General features: G+C 37.7%; 2 protein-coding genes across 3 annotated transcripts; one reads left to right on the forward strand and one right to left on the reverse strand.

The window, feature by feature from the left end:
- The first annotated feature begins 943 nt into the window (after positions 1-943).
- On the forward strand, positions 944-22,099 carry LOC309699489 (sodium/hydrogen exchanger 3-like). 2 transcript variants are annotated; one of them, XM_082522526.1, is made up of 16 exons: positions 944-1,455; positions 7,602-7,904; positions 8,967-9,127; positions 11,160-11,238; positions 11,505-11,682; positions 11,794-12,014; positions 12,539-12,741; positions 12,862-12,951; positions 13,034-13,104; positions 13,185-13,314; positions 13,406-13,551; positions 14,548-14,668; positions 14,948-15,121; positions 16,704-16,758; positions 16,845-16,931; positions 20,770-22,099. In XM_082522526.1, exons 1-16 carry the CDS (start codon positions 1,194-1,196, stop codon positions 21,045-21,047), a joined length of 2,559 nt encoding a protein of 852 aa, XP_082378652.1. In that variant the 5' UTR covers positions 944-1,193; the 3' UTR covers positions 21,048-22,099. The 2 variants fall into 2 exon arrangements, with proteins under 2 accessions (XP_082378652.1, XP_082378651.1); XM_082522525.1 differs by having other exon boundaries at positions 945-1,455; positions 14,545-14,668; positions 20,770-22,098.
- On the reverse strand, positions 17,701-20,762 carry LOC309699492 (uncharacterized protein). Its single transcript, XM_082522529.1, has 4 exons — positions 19,592-20,762; positions 18,630-18,776; positions 18,072-18,246; positions 17,701-17,927 (listed from the first exon to the last, which is right to left on the reverse strand). The coding sequence occupies exons 2-4, from the start codon at positions 18,682-18,684 to the stop codon at positions 17,777-17,779; spliced, it is 381 nt and encodes a 126-aa protein (XP_082378655.1). The 5' UTR covers positions 18,685-18,776; positions 19,592-20,762; the 3' UTR covers positions 17,701-17,776.
- Position 22,100: the final 1 nt, after the last annotated feature.

The following is a 22,100-nucleotide window of genomic DNA, read 5'->3' on the forward strand; positions in this document are numbered from 1 at the left end:
ACCTATTAACACTTTATGAAACTATTGCTTTATAATTACAAATTGTGCTGGCTCAAAAAGGAAATAACATTTTTATGGAGGCTCAGTGGTTTGTGCCACTGTAAACCATTAACTGTCCTCCCAGTCTCCCTTCACGGTTCAGACTATCAGTCTCTGCAAACCTGCACAAATATCTATCTTATCAAAAGAATATCTGTGTTTGCTTCCTCTGCGTGCCAACTACTGTTGAATTTTATTTTGCATGAAGTTTCATCACTTTTCTCCTTTTTCCACAGGCTTTATTGAAACACATCACAGGAAGAGTGAATGTGTTTCGTACATAAGCTCTTCAACACACAGCTGAATATTTTCAATTGTGAGTTTGTATGTAGTAGAGAAATGGTTTTCAACTCCGTCACAGGACATTGCTCAAAAAGAAGGGTTTAATTGTTCAGTAGTGAAGCTTAATCCATATTCCCCACTATTCTCTGTTATATTTTCTTAGAATAAGTAACAGGGACCAACCAAAGTCTTATGTAAGATTTAAGATAGATATATAAATTAAATCTTCAGCTATTGTCGGCAATACAGAAGTTTTATGCTGCATTTTCTAGAAGGCAGTTTAAAGTGCTTACAAGAAACCTTAAAAGATATGATTAAGGCAGGTCTTCCGGGTGCCGCTTTAGCCCACAGGGTGATTGGATGACCATATGCTAAATGGCACTAAAACATGAATCATCTCAACTTATGACATAATAAAATCAAAGTACACATACACCTGCTTCAAAAAAGAGCTTCATAAGTATGTATAAGGAGTTTCTTCCAAAATATTTCCATCAACTCCATCTGAGAAGTAGAAATTTTATGAAAACTTGCTAATACAGACATTCATAGAATTCACTGAGTAACGTGACTAAACTTGCTGGTCTGGGTACAAAAGTGGGTGGAGAAAGACCAGCATCATAATGGGCTGAGCTTCACCTGCTGTAAAAGCTGTATCCTTGACAGAGAGGAGAGCAGAAAGTGGATACCATGCTCTGGTCAGATGAGGATATGGATACATATGTGAAGAGAGTGACAGAGATCTGAGTGAGAAGAAGAAGGCGCAGAAAAAGGAAATGAGACTTTGAGCTGCAGTCTGAGGCTGACTCGAGCATTTTCATCAACAGTCTAAATAGCAGTTTGATTAAAGTTTTAAGATATTTTATCCAATAATGGCAACTCTTTGGCGATTTACACTTTTTCTCTGCATGCTGCTGATGGCGTGTGGAGGCTTGAGCCTGGCTAGTGAAGAAGCAAAAACCCGAAATACACAAACAGAAACTGGGACGGCCTCAAGCTCTAACACAACTGGAGAAGGTGGTCATGGAGGGCCGCCCATCACTACACTGCCTATTGTGACCTGGAAGTGGGATCACATCAGTGTACAGTACCTGGTGGCCCTGTGGGTTTTGGTTTGCTGGCTCTGCAAACTCCGTAAGTCCAATTCATGGAAGTGCTCTCCTTTTCTGAAATCTATTAAAAATAATCCTCTGCACCCAAGATATTAAAAAAAATTTTTTTTTTTGAAGTAGTAATAATTTGTTTCTAGTTTAGGGTTATGCACAACATGTATTTTTGTCACTGGTGCAATTATTATTATTATTTTTTATTATTTCTCAGGTAAGAGCTCTTAAATGTATAAAAACGTGTGTGCTTATACACTTTAGTGATATTTAAATAGAGCCAAACATATGTCCTCTCAGGGCACTTTGCAATCTAAGATTAACCCCACAACTAGAATTTTAAAAAATCATGCAATTCTGTTTAATTAAAACCCCATCATCTTATATTTCACGGCTTTTCCTGAGCTTACTCATCATATAGTGAATTTTTTTGATTGATTGATTGATTGAATCTTTATTTTGAACATGTTGAAAAAGTATAAAAAAAAAAATAGAATTAAAAGAGACAAATGAACAAAGCAAACAAAAGGAAAACGAGCAACCACAACTCCAAATAACGTCCATGTTCAAAAAGGAGCAGGAAGAAGCATAAGCTTATTTAATCCCACCCCTTTTCCACTATCTAGTATCAATAGACTACAGAAATACCTCCTTGTAATTACATTATATGTTATGTGTAATTTTTTTTTTTTTTTTTTTTTAATATATACACATATATGTTTCTATCTATCCATACCTACGTATATACACACATACGCACATATACACATTTTCAATAACCCCATTAACACCTGAAGGATACACAACCTACAATTTTATATATATTTAATATATATATATATATATATATATATATATATATATATATATATATATATATATATATATATATATATATACATACATACACACATATACACATATATATACATATACATATATATATATACATATATATATATATATACATATATATATATATATATACATATATATATATATATATATATATATATATATATATATATATATATATATACATACATATACACATATATATATATACATACATACATACATACATATACACATACATATACACATACATATATACCCATACCAACAAACCCGTGCATGCGCACACACATGAAAATATTAGACAGGAACACCCTATCAAATCTCTACCTTTTCCCTGTACCCTGTAAAAACCATATCCTTAAACCGCTTTTTAAACTGCTGTTCCACAGCTTCACTCCACACACAGAGATGCAAAAACTTTTTAATGTTGTACGGATACGAGGATGTTTTAAATTTAATTCCCCCCTCAAATTGTATCCCTGTTCCCTTTTAGAAAACATTTTTAGAATATTGTCAGGAAGCAGGTTATTTATTGCTTTATATATAATTTGTGCTGTGAGAAAATGAACCAGATCTGTGAATTTTAGAATTTTTGATTTTAAGAATAGTGGATTTGTATGATCTCTGTAACCAGTTTCATGGATTATCCTTATGGCCCTTTTTTGTAATATAAAGATTGATGATAGCGAACATTTGTAAGTATTGCCCCAAACCTCTGCACAGTAATTCAAATACGGTGCAATCAGGGAACAATAGAGAATGTGGAGTGATTTGTGGTCCAGAATGTGTTTTACTTTACTCAAGATTGAGACACTTCTTGAAATTTTGTTATGTATAATTTTTGGATGTGTGACGGACGATATGGACGATTGGACGATATTTGAACCTCATAGAAATCAATGTGAAATATCGGCAACCCGGCATGCCGCGTTGCTTAGCAACACTTATTGTTTAAGCTGACTTTTACTTAATGGCCGCTCTAACACGAGCCAAGTCTGCGGAGAGTCTATTTACAAATATAAGTAAAAATATTGGCCGTTAAAAACACATAAAAACATAGGAAATCACTTTTTTTTTTTTTGGCAGACGATCCCTTTTTGGCAGGATACTCGATCAGACAGAACTCGCGGAATATCTGCCAAAAAGTGAGCGCCTGCAAAAAAAAGTGACTTGCAGAGTTTTCGTGTGTAATGTCCTTATCTATATTGTTTACATAGAGTTTGATGAACAGGCTTTACAAAGGGGTTATATATAACATGCCCTTTTTTCATCTTTATGACCCCGTGTTATTGCACCTACATTACAACCAATCCACTTATATTTGCCACTTAAAATATCTTTATAGTACTATTGTTATATTTTTTGCAGTTCCTGTAAGCCTCTTGGCCAGATTACCCTTTAAAAAGAAATGTTCAACGTCAATGAGACTTTTTAACTGGATAAATAAAGGTGATGTTAAACTCACTTTAAAAAAAAAACTGATTATAACTTTTTCCTTGTGACTGGAATGTTGTTTGGGGCTCCAGATGACATGACATCATAAGTTTTTGTGTCCCAGGATACGGGGACATTTGTTTTGACATATTATAGGCCAACAAGTTATTTATAGCAGTTTATAAATGGGTAGGCACTTTTTGGTATACACCACTCTTTTTTGTCTTCCAAAAAGTGATTTCCAACGTGTGTAATTTTTTTTTTTTGTAATACCTTTACTTATAAATAGACTAAATAAATAGAGAAAATAGACTTTAGCGAATAGGATTTACAAAGGGGTTACTTATAAACTAAAGAAATGACTTATTTTGCAAGTATTTTACCCACTGGGTTATTTTACCTACAATATAACTAATCCAGTCCTTTATAGCCAGTTGAAATATCTTTACAGAACTATTGTTATACTTCTTGCAATTTCTGCTGCCCTCTTGGCCAGGTCTCTCTCTCTTTAAAAAAAAGTAATGTCATTGTCAATTTAACTGGATAAAAGAAGGATATTTAAAAATCACTTTGCCAAAAAATTGTGGCTTCTACCTTGTGACAAGAATGTTGTTTGTAGCTCGAGGATGAGGGATAGTTAGTGGGGGTAGGTTCATTGATCAATCTAAATTGCCCATAGGTGTGAATGTGGAAGTGAGTGTGGTGTACTCTGCCTCTCACCCTTTGACAGCTGGCATAGCCTCCAGCGCCCCCCACAATCCTGAAAAGGATAAGAAGAAGCAAATGGATGGATGGATGGATGGACACGAGGGATACATTTGACATATGTTTCACATATCATAGGCCAACAAGCCATTAAAAGTAATTTAAATATGGAAAATCACTTTTTGGCAAATACAAGAAATCACTTTTCAGCACAACACTGTCTGTGCAGTGCGTCCAGAGTGTAGAGAATTATTTCAATCAAATAAAAAGTGAAATTCAGAGCATAGCAGCCAAATCAGACTGTTTTTTTGATCCTGAGGTACAGAGCTGAGGATGTGAAGCTGCAGACTAAGGCAGAGCAGCGTGGATGGTCGAGGAGAGGTTGCAGTACTGGTGATTAGAAGCAGACATGGACGAGATGATCTTAAAAATAGTTTGTCCAGCTGTCCACATATCCATTCAGCCCTTCTGGCTCTCTGACAGCTGGCACAGCTTCCAGCCTGATGAATATGTTGGCTGAGGGCGAGGAGCTTTCTCTAGCCCAACCAACTACTTCATCTAGGAGGAAATGTTGATCTCATCATCGCCGTTCCAACATCGGCCGTCCAAGTCCACACTACTGAATACTGATGGATATGTGGGCAGCTGGACAAAGCCTCATCACTGCAGCAGCCTCCTCTGCCTGAAGCTCTGCTGATCAGGGTGGGTTAACGAAAACCTTTGGCCAGCTCGTCAATGCCACTGCAGCTAGTCTCCCACAGAAGGACCCTTGATTCTCTGCCGTAGAAATGGTGACCTCAGACTCCCCCAAAGAACTCATATCTAAAACAGAATTTCCAGTTTTGTTTTGCTGTTGTGAAATATAGGTTACTGGGGTCACTGGGGACACATTTAAATTTGTAAAATGTAAAAAGAAAAAAACAAACCAAAAAAATCACTTAGAACTATGACAAATGCAATTAAATGAAAAAAAAAAAAGGTTTAATTCCATATTTATACATACATTTTTTTCACAATCCATGGGATGCATGAAGCTCTCACATTCAAGACCCTTGAGTTAGTACATTAAAACCTTGTATCTGTCCACAGACCCTAATTATAGTCTGAATCTGAATTCTCCCAATACCAACAGCATTGTTATTTATGTTTCCAGTAGTCAGAATGAAACTGTCCAGGTTTGAGCAGGAAGCAGTTTTGCTATAGCTGAAAGGCAGAAAGTGACAAAGTCCAAAGGGGTTATGTCCTGCTAGTTCAGGGCATAACAATTAAAATACAAAGTTGCCTGACAGTCAAATGAAAACTCTGACATGGAGCAATAAAGGAGAAACACACAAGGCAGGGTAAATACACACAATAACAAATAACAAAGACAAGGACATGGTTATATATGCAGGAAGGTCAGGAATGACAGAAACTAATCAAGGAGGTAAAACTAAACACAGCACACAGGAGACCAGAAACTACTGTAACAAAATGAAACCTCAAATGACTCAACAGGAAAATACGTTACACAGAGGCAGGAATTTGACAAGAAGATACAAAAAGGCACGGCTAAACTGAACCAAAACACAATAAAGTAAATATAAATAACAATGTAAATTCCAAAGTAATAAGAACTGGGGACTAAGAATCGTAACACAGAGGGTGACAGGAAACCTGATCGGAAATGGAGTTAAAAAAACTCAATGGAATTCAAAACCCCTGGACTACTATGGAAGAGACAGAAATCAAGAGAAAATAAATAAACCTAGAATAGAGGAAAAAATAAGATAAAACCAAATTAGGTTATTAATTACAGACTCGATAAGAAGTCTACACAACAAAACTCAGTGACCGTGACACCACACACCTGTTGCAACTTTTCCACACATTATACGGTATACACAGATGGATTTTGGCTCCATCTCATTTACAGTATATGTTTGAATGTATTTCTTCATTTAAAGGAAAACTGGTGAAAATGCTCCTAAACCCACAAATTTAACAGGTATCCAATGACCTCTGTTCCATCACTGACTGTGTCACAAATCCCCGTGGACGTGCCCAGAAAATACAAACAAAGCAATAAATTGTCAAAGCAACAACTAAACCAGACAGTCACACACTGCAATCTTGCGTATGGTCAGTCGGCCTATAGTCTACTGGTTTTTAATTTAGAGCTGGTCACTAGATAATTGCATGTCTGGCTCTTGTTGCTGGTCTGTTTGGTCATCCTTTTCTTGAGTTAAACCTTTTTAAACGTAAAGCTAACTCCTCAAAATCTCAGCTGATCTACTTCACGAGAGACTGCACAGATGTGGTTTTATAAGGAGTCAAGTTAGTGATCAAAAGTGAGAGTTTAAAAGTGTAAGTGTTTTGGTTACCTCATTATTTTTTGTTTGTTTATAGATTTCCAGTATTATTATTTTTTTTACAAGAGGTTCCTTTGAGTTAAATTTAAAAAAGTGATTAACCTTTGCATGGTGTGGAGAGAATCTTTAACTTGTTGGAGGTCCTTGAGTGAATATGTTTTAGTAATGGGAGAATATATTCACTTTTACTGTGATATGAGTCTTACATATATATAAAATTGGAAGCTTTATGATTGTTTTAGCTGCTTTCTATATGTGTGGAATGACACACAAATTTGTACATTAACTCAAAAACCTGAAAGCAAAAATTCTAATTTTTCATCCTCACTGAAGTAGATATTAGCAAAAATATTCATTTTGATTCTGTGCTTGCACAAATGTAAGCTGTATTGGGGACTATAGTTTTTGGAATTTAATCTTCAACTAATTTTAAATACAAATGTGCACAACATAAGTGCAACCCTGTGGGGTAAGAACAGGTGTACACTGTGGTTCAGTAGTTTTTATTGTTAAATAAATTTTAGTGACACTTTATGAGCTCATTAGACATGTGGTTATCTTTGGTTATGCAGACAGGTTTCACACACGATCCAACCACCTCACGTGTTGCTCATATCCCCAGATGCTTTTTTTTAGATGAGCAAAAGTTGATCATTTGCAGAAGTTGCAAATGGTCAACTAGAGTTTTATATTTAAGTGAACTGAAGTGAACTGAGCTTTGAACATTTGCCAGCTCCTACCTGACAGGAAGAAGAGCGGCTTAAAATCAAAGGTTGTTACAATTGATTGATGGTTCTTGTCTTTGTCTTGATCTTTTTTCTCCTCTCAGTCATTGAGGCCAACCATAATGTCACCAACTACATACCTGAGAGTGCCCTCCTCATCTGCTCTGGTTTCATTTTGGGTGGCATGATTTGGGGTGCAGACAAGGTGCAGACCTTCTCACTGAGCCCAACAGTCTTCTTCTATTTCCTGTTGCCTCAAATCATTCTGGATTCAGGCTACCACATGCCAAACAAGCTCTTCTTCACAAACCTGGGTGCTATTTTGATCCATGCCGTCATTGGGACCTGCTGGAATGCTGCCAGTTTGGGGCTGTCGCTATGGGGGTGTCACGTGGGAGGAGCCATGGGTAAGAGAGGATCTTTGATTTATTCCATTTCAGCACACCTGCTGCTGCGACTCACACAGAGGAAGCGATCCATTCTGAGATGTTTAGACTGATAGCTACGATTTGTGATATTTGTAGTGTTGCTTAGCATACTAAAGGATTATTAAAAATCTAAGTAAAAGAAGGAGACATTTAAAAATATCAGTTAGTTACTTCGTTGGAACTAACAATCCACATTTTGAGGCTTGACTGATAAGGATTTGGTCGGCAGCATGTTGGTTATTATAATCCAGAAGGGGCCAAATTTGGAAAAAAGGGTGGATTTCTACATTATCAGCTACTGATAGAAAGCTTGGTTATTAAGCTGTGTGCATAAACTGGAGGCTAATTAGAGCTATTTTCTTTTTAAATATTCACATTTAACTCACAAAACGTTTTGCACAAACTCTGCATCGTAATAATTGAACTGTGCATAAAACATGCACAGTAAATCTTGCTGGCTGCACAAAACAGAGAAAAAAAAACCTTTATTTATATAACAAAAAACTAAAATACAAATTCATGTTTCTCAACGTGTAGCAGACAAATAGTGGGAAAAAAGGCAATTAACAATGGAAGCGAGACAGACCATCATAACACACACATTGTTGTGACACAAATGACACAAACATAAGCACTTCAAACCTGGCTTTATATTTTACCCCTGAAGGCTGTGATTGTTCTGGAACAAAGACATGAGGAACAAATGAAAGTTGTACAGTCACATGACTTAAGCAAGCTGCCTGAAAAGAGCTTTCTTTAGTATTACAGAAATCCTTTAATACTTTACTTTTATTCTTTGTTTGAATACATTAAACAACAGCATCAGTAGCTGCTAATTTGGTTTAATTCCCAAACTTTCTCCAAATGCAGACTTAATAAGTTTATTTTATGCTTAGGCCTTGTCCACTGCACTGGACGAGACTGGAGAGAGATTTGACACGATTTATTCTATTAATGAATTAGAATGCTTACTTTGTAATTCTCAGCTACAGAAAATATGAGCTAGGTTTATTGTATTTCCGGCCCTCTGTATCTGTACAGGTGACCTGGACATCGGTCTGCTGCAGTATCTTCTTTTCGGAAGTCTGATGGCTGCTGTGGACCCCGTGGCTGTCTTAGCTGTGTTTGATCAGGTCCACGTTAACGAAGTCCTCTTCATCATAGTGTTTGGAGAGTCGCTGCTCAACGACGGTGTGACAGTGGTTAGTATGATAAACTCTGTAAACGCAAGCTTTTCACCAAACCAAAACGTGGAGTCTGCTTACACACCGCAAAGAGCAATGAGGCCGAGACCTTACCGAGACGGGGAGCTCAGGTTTCTAGAATCCAAAACAGCAGCGCCTGTTCCTTTAATGACTATTAAAACCTTTACTGTGAAAAAGCAAGCCAGAGTCCTTTAACAGAGCACCTGGTTAACTTTGTTAGGCTGGACACTGACTCAGTATTAATATTAATGTCTAACATCCAAAAACCTGCCTCCTAATAATGTCAGAAAGCTTGACATAACAAGACAGAATAAAAATTGCGTATACATTGCAATTCATTTGACTTTGACCTTTGACTGTACTTGACATCATTTTTATACTCTTGCATTTAAGAAATTTTTTCTTTAAAAAAATCACATTACATTTAATACATTTAAAGGGTTTAATTGTTTTATTATTATTATTATTATTATTATTATTATTATTATTATTATTATTATTATTATTATTATTATTATTATTATTATTATTATGTTACATATTTTGTGTGCAGGTAAACTTTAAAACATTGCAGTTTCTAAAATGGGACCTAAAATGGGACCTGCCGAGCCTTCTTTACGAGGGTGTTGGTGTTATGGATCCAACATTAACATAAGACCATTGGAGATGTGGGTGCCCAACAAATTAAAGATTGAGACAGATTCCATCTGTTCTCCTCCTATAAGAGGGGAGAGGACCCGTCTATGCCTCTCGAAGTCTCTACCTGAAGAAACTGGACCTTTGGTGATTAGGATGTCTGGACTTATGGTGCTGAATGAGCTGTAGTAGTGATCATATTGGGCAAAGGTGTGAGATCCTCTGCAAGTTGGATGCTGCTGTTGTGGATTGGGGGGCTCTGGCCTTTGTAGTTGGTGAGCTTTTGGATGCCCCTCCACACCTGAGGAAGTGAGGAAGCCCTCTATCATTCACCTGAAAGCCTCCTTGGCCTGTTTGATGCCCCTCCTCAGGTTGGCAGGGATGTGGAGCAGAGAAAGTTGGTGTACCAAGTAGTATGGTAATCTTTGATGATGTTGCAGGCTCTGATGAGCTCTGCAGCAATTTCTTTTCTGAGACACTGGAGCTGCAGAATAAGATGGAGATAGAGCTACTCAGCAAGTTTTCAAGGTGCCTCATTAGTAAGTGGAGCGAATGGGGAGGGGAAGGTGTGCTCTCCTCATCCGGCACAGCGATGCAGGTGCTTCCGAGCCCGTTTAACTACTGATGCTGTATTAAGTGACCAGCCCAGGCTATCAGTTATCTGTACTCCCAGAAACATGATGCTGCCAACTATCTTCACCACTGCTGTGTCATCTGCATACTTAATGATGTGATTAGAAGCAAGTGCAGCACTGCAGTCATGTGTCAGCATTGTCAACAGCAGTGGGCTTGGGAACGAGGCCTGTTTGCCTGATTGAATTCTCCTACTACAATACAAACGCCCTCTGGCAAAGTGGCTTGAAACTCAGTGAAGGTCTTAAAGATCACTCAGGGTCTATTTTGTGTTTGCACTGGAGGGGATGTTTACAGCCATAATATTCATAGTGGTAAATTCTCTGGGCAGGTCACACAGTCTGCCATTAACAGTGAGCAGCTCTGTTTCAGGAGAACACTGACTTAAGACCGCTGCTGTGTTTGTACTTCATCTGTTGCTTGTGTAAATACAAAACCCACCTCCACAGAATTTACCACAAAATGTTTGGCTCCTGTGTAGCCACATTGTGATTAACCCCATGCAGACTAACTACATAATCAGGAACAGGGTTCAGCCATGTCTCAATCAGAACCATGGCACAGGAGTCTCTCACCTCCCGTTTTGATGTTAGGTCCAGCAGTGAGAATATGATGGAAGTTTATCTCCTGTTGAGTGCTACATACTAGAAAAGAAAAGTCTGAAAACATTCCAGTCTGACTGTCCAAACGCTGACAGTTTTTGTTTGTTTCTTTTATATATATACTGATCACTCAATAAGTTTTCTTTTTTTTCTCTTAGGTGCTTTTTAATGTGTTTGATGCATTTGTATCGCTGGGAGGAGGCCGAATTAATGCAGCAGAAATTATTAAAGGAATAGGTAAGCTATAACATTTATCTGGTAAAAGAAAATGTATTTGTTCATGCAGTGTAATTGCTCACAGTCAAGTCTGGCAAAATAGACAGTGTAGAGTGTCCCTGCTGCAACACACAAATGTGTTGACCATTTTGATTTGTCGGGTGTGGACACAAAATAAATTAAACACTTTTTATGCTATCACTGCCCTGTAAGGCTAGTATGTTTTAGAGGGGAGTAAACAATAGCACTAAAAAATAGATTTTTATATGTTTCCTCTCTCTCCACAGTTTCCTTCTTTGTGGTTGCATTTGGTGGTTCCCTTGTGGGCATAGCATTCGGCATACTAATTTCACTTCTGACCAGATGCACAAAAAACATCCAGATCATCGAGCCAGGCTTCATCTTTGTCATGGGATATCTTTCCTACCTGACTGCTGAGATGCTTTCTCTGTCTGCTATCCTTTCGTGAGTATTTCACAATTGAAATATAATTTGTTTTATTATGTCTGTATCCATTTTATATATGTAAAAATGAGGTAAACATATTTAGAGTTTACTTTGCGGTTCCTTCTGTAGGACTACATTCTGCGGTGTGTTATGTCAGAAGTACGTCAGAGCAAACATGGATGAGAGTTCCGTCCAAACAGTCAAATATGCCATGAAGGTTTTCGCCAACGGATCAGAAACCATCATCTTTGTTTTCCTCGGTATCTCGGCCATCGATAAGGTTATCTGGGTTTGGAACACGGGCTTCATCCTCCTCACAGTCTTCTTCGTCTTTGTGTATAGATTCATTGGTGAGATTTTGTTGTTTGGCTATCACTGTTGAGTCAAAGCATCACACACATTGTGGGGTAAAAACTTGGTGTGTTATGCAAAGAAATCTTCTGCTGCTGCAGCACAAAGACCAAATGACACACATTTACAAGAATACGTGTGTCAAGAACACTGAGCGACCGGACTCAGAGGCAGGATTCACAGTATTCAAGTTTAGTGAGCTTATTTACAATGAAAACACCAGAGTGATACATACAGGTAGTGATAAGGGAAAATAGGGGCTCCAGGAATCCAGGGGAAGGGGCAGCCAAACAATGTCTTCTCATTTACTCTGCTCAGGCTGTCTCTAAAAACACTGTGCGGCAGGGAAAATCCAGGAAAGGTCTGTACACAAGAGGGACAACAATGAGATTAGTATGAGGCAAAGAAAACACTAGACTTGAGTGCTGAGCTTTACTAAAAGCGTAATTCAACAATCCAGCAAAAAGCACCACCGATGTGTGAAGTCTTTAAATAACTGTGTGTGTTTGTATGTCTATTCCAGGTGTGTTTTTCCTGCAGTGGATCCTTAACAGGTACAGGCTGGTCCCAGTTGAATTAATAGATATGGTGATCATGAGCTACGGTGGCCTACGAGGGGCTGTTGCGTATGGCCTGGCTGTGTTGCTGGATGAGAAAAAGATAAAGGAGAAAAACCTGATGATCTGCACTACTCTCATTGTGGTGTACTTCACTGTCATCTTGCAGGTAGTGAATTTTTGGAGTTGATAATTCGCTAAAATATGTGTACATTAGTTTGCTTGTTAATTACACAGTCTGTGTTAGAGCTTAATTTTGTTGGCACATTTGTGCTTGACATTGTTACAGGGAATAACGATGAAACCTCTGGTCATGTGGCTTAAAGTAAAGAGAGCTGCAGTAACTGAGGTCTCACTCCTAGAGAAAATTACAAACAAGGTAAATCTAATAAAACACGTCATGTTTCACCGACAAAAACGTTTCCCGCCCAGTTTCTACAAAGTCCTTCTCCTTTCTTTAGATGTTTAATCACACTCTGGTTGCCATCGAAGACATATCAGGACAAATAGGAGATAACTACTTCAGGGGCAAGTATGTACAAGACTTAATACATAATTCCAAAATGCCTTTTAATTTTAAAGTAAGCAACAGTGATATTTCTTTTTGTAAAGGTGGAGGCATTTTGAGGAGAAGTGGATGACGCCATTTTTGATGAAGCCATCTGCAAGGAAGAAACAAGATGACGTGTTTGATGTCTTCCATCAGCTGAACCTCAAGGATGCCATGGAATATGTGACTGAAGTGAGAATCATTTGTGCAAATTCAAGTATGTTTTGCTCAAGTACAAATTAAATGAAACTGAGAAGATTACTGCTGGTGTCTTCTGTTGCAGGGCGAGCGTAGAGGCTCTCTGGAGTTTGTCCGTAATGACAGCGCCATTCTTGATTTCAAGAAAAAGTTGGAAAGTGAATACACAGAGGTCATGCCTGACATCCCACCTTACATGATAAATGATCATGGTGCAATGTTCACTATGGGGTGAGCAATCTGGATTTTTATGACAGTGTGAAAATATATACAGAGGGTAAAATAAGTATTAAACACGTCACCGATTTTAAGTGAATATATTTCTAAAGGTGTTGTTGAAATAAAACTCTCACCAGATGTCAGTAACAACCCATCCAATCCACACATGCAAAGAAATCAAACTATAGATGTCCATAAATTCAGTTATGTATAATAATGAGAAATGACACAGGGATAAAGTGCTTACTGGATTTCTTTTTAATGCTTTGTACAAAAGTCTTCGTGGTTTCAAGAAACTAGTCACATGCATTGCCAGGCGCATCTGGTCATGGGTAGTTTATGCTGAAATGATGTTCCTTCCACTTCTGGATTGTGGCCCCAGCAGTGCTCACTGCAACCTTCACTAATTTCAAAATATCTTCTCTAATCAATGCTATCAGTGTGTTTTGCAACAATTATGCTCTGACGGTGTTGCGAGAGCTCACTGGTTTCACTGATCATGAGATGCTTGTCGTGTGGCACCTTGATAATGAGACACCAGTTTATAACCCATCAATTGGGACTGAACAAGCTGAAGTTAATTTGCACTGAGTGGCTGGATTGCGTTCTAATTGCTGGTGTCATGACTTTTCATGGCTTTTTGCATCTCCCTTTCTTCATGTGTTCAATGCTTTTACTTTGTGTCATTTTTCATTTTATACATAAGTTAATTTCTGGACATGCATAGTTTGATGTCTTTGTATGTGTGGATTGGATGGGTTGTTCCAGATATGTTGTGAGAATTTGATATTAATAGCACCTTTAGAAATATATTTAATTAGAAAATTTGTGTACTGATTTGATGCATTCAATACTTTTTATACCTACTTAATAGACACAACTTACTGCAACTATTCAGTGCCTTCAAACAGCTTCCGTTCACCACCATATTTTAAAAATGAAACCAGACTCTTTTGATATTGTTGTATTGCTTTAAGTCAGTGACATGATTGGCTTCCTCTGCAGTAGAGACCATATTCCATCAGTGAGCCTGGAAATGCACGAGCAGACCATGAAGGCTATGAGGGGAGCTGAGGCAGTTGATGTTCACCACCTTCTTGATCAGCATCTCTACAAGAGCAGAAAACAGGTAATGAGCAAATTCAGTCATTGCATGAGGGACTTACTAAAGCATCCTAGTAATACATGTCCATTTAACCATTAAATTACTGAGGTGTATGTGAACTAAAAACAACAAACTGTTATTTATGGCTGGCTATAGACAAATGTATATTTTATGTATATATGCAAATCCTCAGCTTATTTGCTTGAACTGTGGCTGAGCTTGACTTTGTGTCCTTCCTGAACTATTGTTGGTTTCTGTTTTATAAAGCAGTAACAAACTGACTTCTCATTCTGTTGTTTATAGTATCGCCACGGGTTCAGTCGCAGTGATTTCAAAATCAACAGAGATGAGAAAGAAGTCCAGGAGATCTTCCAGAGAACCATGAGGAACCGGTTGGAGTCATTCAAGTCTGCAAAGATGGGTGTTTCACCTCCAAAGACAATTGTCAAGTACTCAAAGAAAGAACAGCAGGAGAAGGTAAAGACAAAAAGAGGGAATAAGCACACCCTACCACTGTTTGCAGAGTTGATTATGTCTCTTCTGAAGTCCAGTGAAGAGGAAATACGGTCCTTCCCCAAAGCTTCATTTTTAGTTTTTTTTTTCCATTTGACTTCAGTGTAGTACTGAAAATCCTTGGTACAAGACAGTGGTCTGGAAACTGAAAACCAGCTGCTGGACTTTTGAGAGAGAAATGTTGTCCTTTTCTTTTTAAATATTGCGTGGCTCAATAGACCTACGTCATCTTTTTATGGTTTTCTGTTTCATGATGCTCCAAATGTGTTTAGTTGGTAAAAGTTCTGGACTGCAGGCAGGCTGGTTCAGCACCCAGACTCTTCTATGAAGTCATGCTGCTGTGATAGCAATCTGCAAATTAGCAAAGCCTTCCCTGAAAAACATGTTATCTGGATGGGAGCATACTGTATGTTGACCTTTATACATACCTTTTAGCACTGATGGTGCCTTTCCAAATATGCAAGCAACCACTTCCATATGCATCTCCATACCATCCAAGATGCAGCCTTTTGAACTGAGTGCTGGTAACAATCCAGAGAGTCCCTCTCCCCGTTAGTCTTGAGAATGTGGTGTCCATGTCTTGCAAAAAGAATTTCACATTTTAATTCATCTGACCATGGAACAGTTTTTTCATGTTGCCTCAGTTTCTTTGTTTTTATGATTTTTTAAAGGCACGTTGTGTTATATTTCTTCTTTTGTCTTTGATGTCAAGAAACATTTAATTTTTAAATCCTGCCTGGAAGCTTTATCAGTCAGAACCATGATCTGAATGTACTGTTATGCCAAACAAACTTGGATCTTTCCAAGATCAGCTCTATAAATTCTCTATAGGCTCCTCTTGTTCATGTGCGTCATTTATCTAGGTCAAGTTTATTTATATAACGCATTTCCCAGAGCTCATGCTGCACAAAGTCTTTAAAAACTAAAATGCAACTAAAACAATTAAAATGTGCAGCAATAAAAATATAAAAGAGAAAAAGTAATACAATAAGACAATAAAGACAGCCAACACAACAATGGCCATAAGGGATATTTAGACATGGAGTGAAAACAAAAGGAAGCATTAAACAATACTTGGAAGTGCACAGATTTGTGCGCGAATTGCCAAAGGACAATGGGACACTGAGACATTAATACAAATCAAGGAGACCGAGACAAGGGAATTAGATTCAATACAAAGCACAGGTGACAACAAGATGCCAAAGGAAAGATAGGAGCTAAACACAATGGGGCACAAAGGAAAGACTAAGAAAACAATAATCAGCAATAATAAACGATACAAAATAAACCTAAGTCAGACACTTTTCAAAATAATCAGAAACTCAAACAAGGAACTAGGACTTGAGATATGCAGAAATGTGGCAAACAAGAATAAATAATAATTGATTGTTGTTGATAAGTGATTGCAGAGTGCCCTCTGCTAGACAAACTAGGAAACATCGCTATGGGTTGGACATGGCTGAGGGTGTTGATCTTGTCTCTTTTACTTTACCTTCAGTTTTTTTAAACATCATATGTGATTAAATAAATCTCCTTCGTTCTACAGACCCCAAATGGAAAGTCAGTGAGCAAGACTAAACTCTGCCATTCTGGTGATGAAGGTTTGTCTGCTTGTGGGGTTTTTTGTGTTTTTGTTTTTTTCAGATTTAAAGTCTTAGCAAACTAATTTTCTCATTTTCATTTTTAGACTTTGAGTTCTCAGAAGGAGATAGCGCCTCTGGCTATGACTCGTCATACCCTTCTTTCTCCATGAGAGCCACGTACAGACCAGGAGGTGAGATCAATGCACTTTCTACATCCTGTATGAAACCAAACATATATTTTTGAGAATGATTAAGAGAGTAGCAGATGCTGTTATTATAAACACAGAGATTAGGGAAACATACAACAGAGGGAACTAAATAGACAGTTTGTGTGCAATAAAAACCCCCAAAAAAGGTGAAATATAAAAGTGTGGTAGAAAGGTCTCTACAGAGCTGCAGATGAGCCACAAACCACACCACACAACAAAAAGTATGTAAGGGTTATGTAAGGGTGAGCTGCAGGGTAAAGGCACCAGACTGTCATACAACACAAGGACTTTGTACTAGTGGGCTGACAGGTTTAAAATCAGCAAATGTTCGATCCGTCTGTGTTGAATATTTCCATTCTTACCTGTTGGGAACACACTGTTAGACATTTTATTGTATTTTTACAGCAACTTACTGGCAACACTATTGCCAGTAAGTTACTGTAATTACTGATCTACAGTATCTTTACTGTTGTGATGTTTTACAGTTCAACCACTTTACTGTAAACATATATTACAGTATAACAGCTTTACTGTAAACGTGGTTTACAGTTAGAAAGACTTACCGTGATTACGTTTTATAGTATCACTGTACTGCAAATGTGGTTTATGGTATAACACTGTAATTGTGTATAGTATAATTTGTTTAGACTGTAATTGTGTTTTACAGCATATAAAATAATATTAACATTCATATTCAATATAAGAACATTTACAAAAAACAATATAATTCAATAAAGTAGTCTCAGAATAGTGAATTAAACCAACATTTATTGTTGATATTTTTTTAACAAGAAAAACATTTTTCAACTGAATAAAACTCAAAAAACTCATTCAAACTCAGAGAGCCGCTGGAGGAAGGTGGTGATCCGAGGGCTGATGCTTGTAACCTTCCTCTTTACGACACGACCTGTCTTGCAGCTTGTACCAAGTTTTGCAGGGCATTTTGTTTCCATGTCTGGATTGATCCTCACAAAGAACCTTTTAACGGAAAAAAGGCTGCTTTAATTTCAAAATTAAAACATACATTACAGCAATCACCTATATGTTTCTGCAACTGTAGTCAAGCTATCACATATATTTCATTCTTAAATGGTGTAAGCTTTAATGGTGTAAAGTATTTACCTCTGTATCATCTCCAGTGTGAGGGACGCTGACTCCTGATACTCAAGGTTGAAAACGTAGTATGACGCAAAGAAGACAGCAAGGGTGCTGGCAAAGTCATGCATCTGCTCAGGCTCATAAAATACCTTGCCCTCCAAACTGATCATCCAGCGGCTTGCAGACATGAAATTATTCCCTAAAAACAGACAAGAGTCCAATAAGACAATGTGCTCACCCTTACAAATAAGGTTTCCACAAGAATGCTGGATAGCAGGCCTCACACTGTAAAAAAATAGAATCCACACAGTTTGCTGCTGTTTCTCTGATTATTTATTATGTAAAAAACTGCCTAATGTTTTGGCATTTTGGCCTGTGCTGAAATGTTAGGCTGTTTTTTCCTGTTGGTCATTGTGTATAATAAATAATAAGAGAAACAGCAGCAAACTGTGTGTATTCTATTTTTATACAATATAAAACAGACAAACCCCTGTTAAGTAAGTTGTTGTGGGTACAAATACCACAATAATTACATAGATTTTTTACAAAAATATTACAAGAGGATTGAAACTATTTACTTACCAAGCGCTATTACCCTTGGTGTGATAGGTAAGGTCATCTCTCTCTCAACAGACATCTTGGTGGAAAAAGCCTTTAAAACACAAACACTGAGGCTACATCACACTGTCAGCGCAGCCAGCAAGGGCAGGAGAACAGCAATGCACCACACTGGGCGGGAAAAGACAGAGAGACAATTGTTAATTTAATGTTGCATTTATTTAACCCTTGAAAAATATATTTACATAAGTAAATAAAAGAAAAAAAACACACAACCCATCTTTTCAAGAATAATTCAACTAATTGCTCTTTTGACCAACCTAACACAGACGTTGCACGGTTTTCCTATGAAAAAGACCCTGGAAGACGTTGTATTAAAGGAAAAAAAACATGCTCCCCTTCCCACCTAAAAAAATAATAAATATTAAACTTAGGTTGGAGTTCCTCACGCCACCAACCTAATGTTATATTAACTTTTTAATGTTGTGTACTGCAGCTCACACAAAATTCAATAAAGCAGGCTAACCTACATGAGCAAGCTCAAAACTGGATAAGATTGTTTTAGCAGTCTCTAAATTTCCAAAAAAAAAGTTGTCTTTCTTTATTCTCATTAAATGTGTATTTTTACCTGCTGCTTTAGCTGAAGCTAAATGTCCCACTGTTAGCGTGGCCAGCTTCTCAATAGTCATAGAACAGAAGCGCAGGAGGACAATGCACCACACTCGGCGGGAAAAAGACAAAGACTGTGGTTGCGCCTGTGTTCTTCGCCCCTCCCCGTGGAAAATATATATCTAAATATATATTTAAATAAGAAAAGAAAAAAAACACACACAACCTATTTTTTCCAGAATAATTCAGCTAATGTGCTATTTCGACCAAGCTAACACCGATTTTAAGCCCCCCCTCCCTCCCACACACACAAAAAATATATATGCTCTTAAGAATTAATAAACGAGTATGTTAGGTAGGAGAGTCCTTTGCATTACCTTATGACGTCCCGTTTACAGTTTCCACACAGAGATCCAACAATAACAGGTGCAAAATCTTTTGTCCTCTCGAGCATATCGTAACGAAGAGTTAACAAAGTTGGCCTGTCTTTCCTCTCCTGTCAATCACTGGATCACAGGTCATGTCAGTCAGGATATGGAGTGGTGGTTGGTAGAGGTGGTTGGGTGGGCGGGGCCAGCAAGCATTCAGTGTGTGTTTCACTAAGTTGGGTTGACTAGTTCCCAGAAGAGTTCTGTACATGTTGCACGTTCAGTAAATGAGCAATTCAGTTACTGCTCGACTGAGAAGCCTCCGCCAAATTATTACAATATTCTCCACTGACTGAAGTTCGCCTTTGGCAACGCAGTGGCAAGCACACACTTGCAGCAGCTGTGCATGTGCATACAACTGCATGCAGCAGATTAGATGATCAGAATTCTTGAACCTTACACACAGGCAAGTCCCCTAAAAAGTCAAAACCATAATACTTTCACTGGTATCATACTGACAAATGGCATAGGTTGGAGGAAAATCTGGAAATGGTTGGCAGTGAAAGAGTTAAAATGTAATGCACTATTGCAACCAACCACTGAAAGAGTAAAAATACACAAACAGTATGATGAACCATTCAAATCACATAATACAGTAGCACTACTGCTAATGTGTTAACGGTAGGTATAACTACTACCGCAATTTTAAAAAATACAGTAAGTAAATGTAAATAACCTTAATATACCCATAATGCAAAGCAAATTACAGTAATTAACTGTAGAAATGTTTTCAGGTAAGTTACTGGGCATTTTGTGGTATTTTACTGTGAAAAATACAGCAAAGGTTAACAGTGCAGTTTAGGGCTACAGTGCAAATATGAAAGCAGCTCATTATCATAGAATTTATTTTGAATTTCCTAATACTGTTCTGACTCTGCAAGCAAACACCTATAAAACACTTTCACAGTTGAGTTTATGTATAAATGTCAAATAAAGAAAAACAACAACTCCAGAACAGCGAGTGTATTTGAGTTTAAACGTTTAAGCTGAATTAAAGTGGATAGACCACAAGCGCAAGGGATGAGCAGCCAATAATGGTTTCACTTGTATGAAAATGTAATGCAGAGAACAACAGTGGCCCTAATATTGAACCCTGAGGTACTGATTCAGTTTTTTCTTTCATTAAGGTGGGATTGAGAACCCAGCCTTCGTGCCAGATCTGTACCCCGCGGATTTGTTGCAGGAGATCCCTCCTTGGCTGGCAGAGAGTGAACCCGACAGCAGCATGGTGGCTCCGTCATTGCGAGCCCAGGCGAATCTTCCCAATTCACCTATGGAAATGCGCCGCCTGGGGCTTCTTCGTGCCAGCACTCGCTCTACTGACACAAAGCAGATGAACAATGATCAGTTGCCCCCTCCACCAACATCTCCTCCTCCCCCTCCTCCTCCCAGTGGCCAAATGTAACTGTATCCCAATGCAGACACCCTGTTCTGTCTCACTTGAACCTGGAACAAAGACACAAAACAAACCTCAGACTAATTAACCATCTACTCTCATACTGACAAGAAAATGTTTATTTTTCCATGACTATGGTTAGCTCCTGTGTTTCTACACAAAACATTTACATAACCTCTTTAAACAACCCCTGCTGTTTTTAGGTTCACCCTTCACTTGGCAAAAGAAAAACTGCACTGAAACAAATCCTTTATGTTCAACATTAGATATATGTTGAACATTGTCATATAGTCTGTGGTTTGTAGTAAACATGCTATTGAAAATTATTATTTAAGGGTTTTTTTTTTCAAAACATCTTAATATTATGTAAAAACCTTTCAAATGACGTGTAGATATCAATTATAAAAACAGTGATTTAAAATACTTTCTGAATCTATAATCCATACATTCGTATTGCAGAATACCACAACAACTTTCACCACTTGGGGCACTATTTTGTGTGAAAGATGAAATATTACTAACAAATAAAATGCTACATAGGTCAATGATGCAAACACATTTTAGTGGGATGCATTTAAACATTTGCAGCATATATAATGCAGATTCTTAGTATTATTTAGTGAGGCTCCAGCCTGCTCTGAAAGCTCTCTGTTTTTTTGACTTTTGACTCTTGCAACGGAAGGAAGAGAGGACATCCCAAATATGGTCATCTCAGATGCTCCACCCACCTTCCGTTTCAGTGGGTCAAACAATTAGGAAAAAGTTGGTTTAAAGGCAGATGATGAACTAAGAGGTATTCATTAAGGGCCAGTAGAAGATAAATGAGGGTATAAATGAGGATTATTATGAACCATGAATAATGCAAAGCTACTCTTGTCTGAGAATCAAAATCTGCAGGTGTAAATGAGTTTGATGTGCCCATTTTAATTTCTTGTATTGTTTTAATTTTCTAATAAATAGAATAGGTGTGACTGTTTCTCTGTCTTTCTGTGTTAGCTCTGGCGACTTTCTTAGGGTGTACCCTCCCCAGCACCCTTCACAACCCTGAATTGGATAAATGGA

The sequence above is a fragment of the Aulonocara stuartgranti genome (assembly GCF_965226115.1).
Source record: "Aulonocara stuartgranti genome assembly, chromosome: 22".
Classification (NCBI taxonomy): domain Eukaryota; kingdom Metazoa; phylum Chordata; class Actinopteri; order Cichliformes; family Cichlidae; genus Aulonocara; species Aulonocara stuartgranti.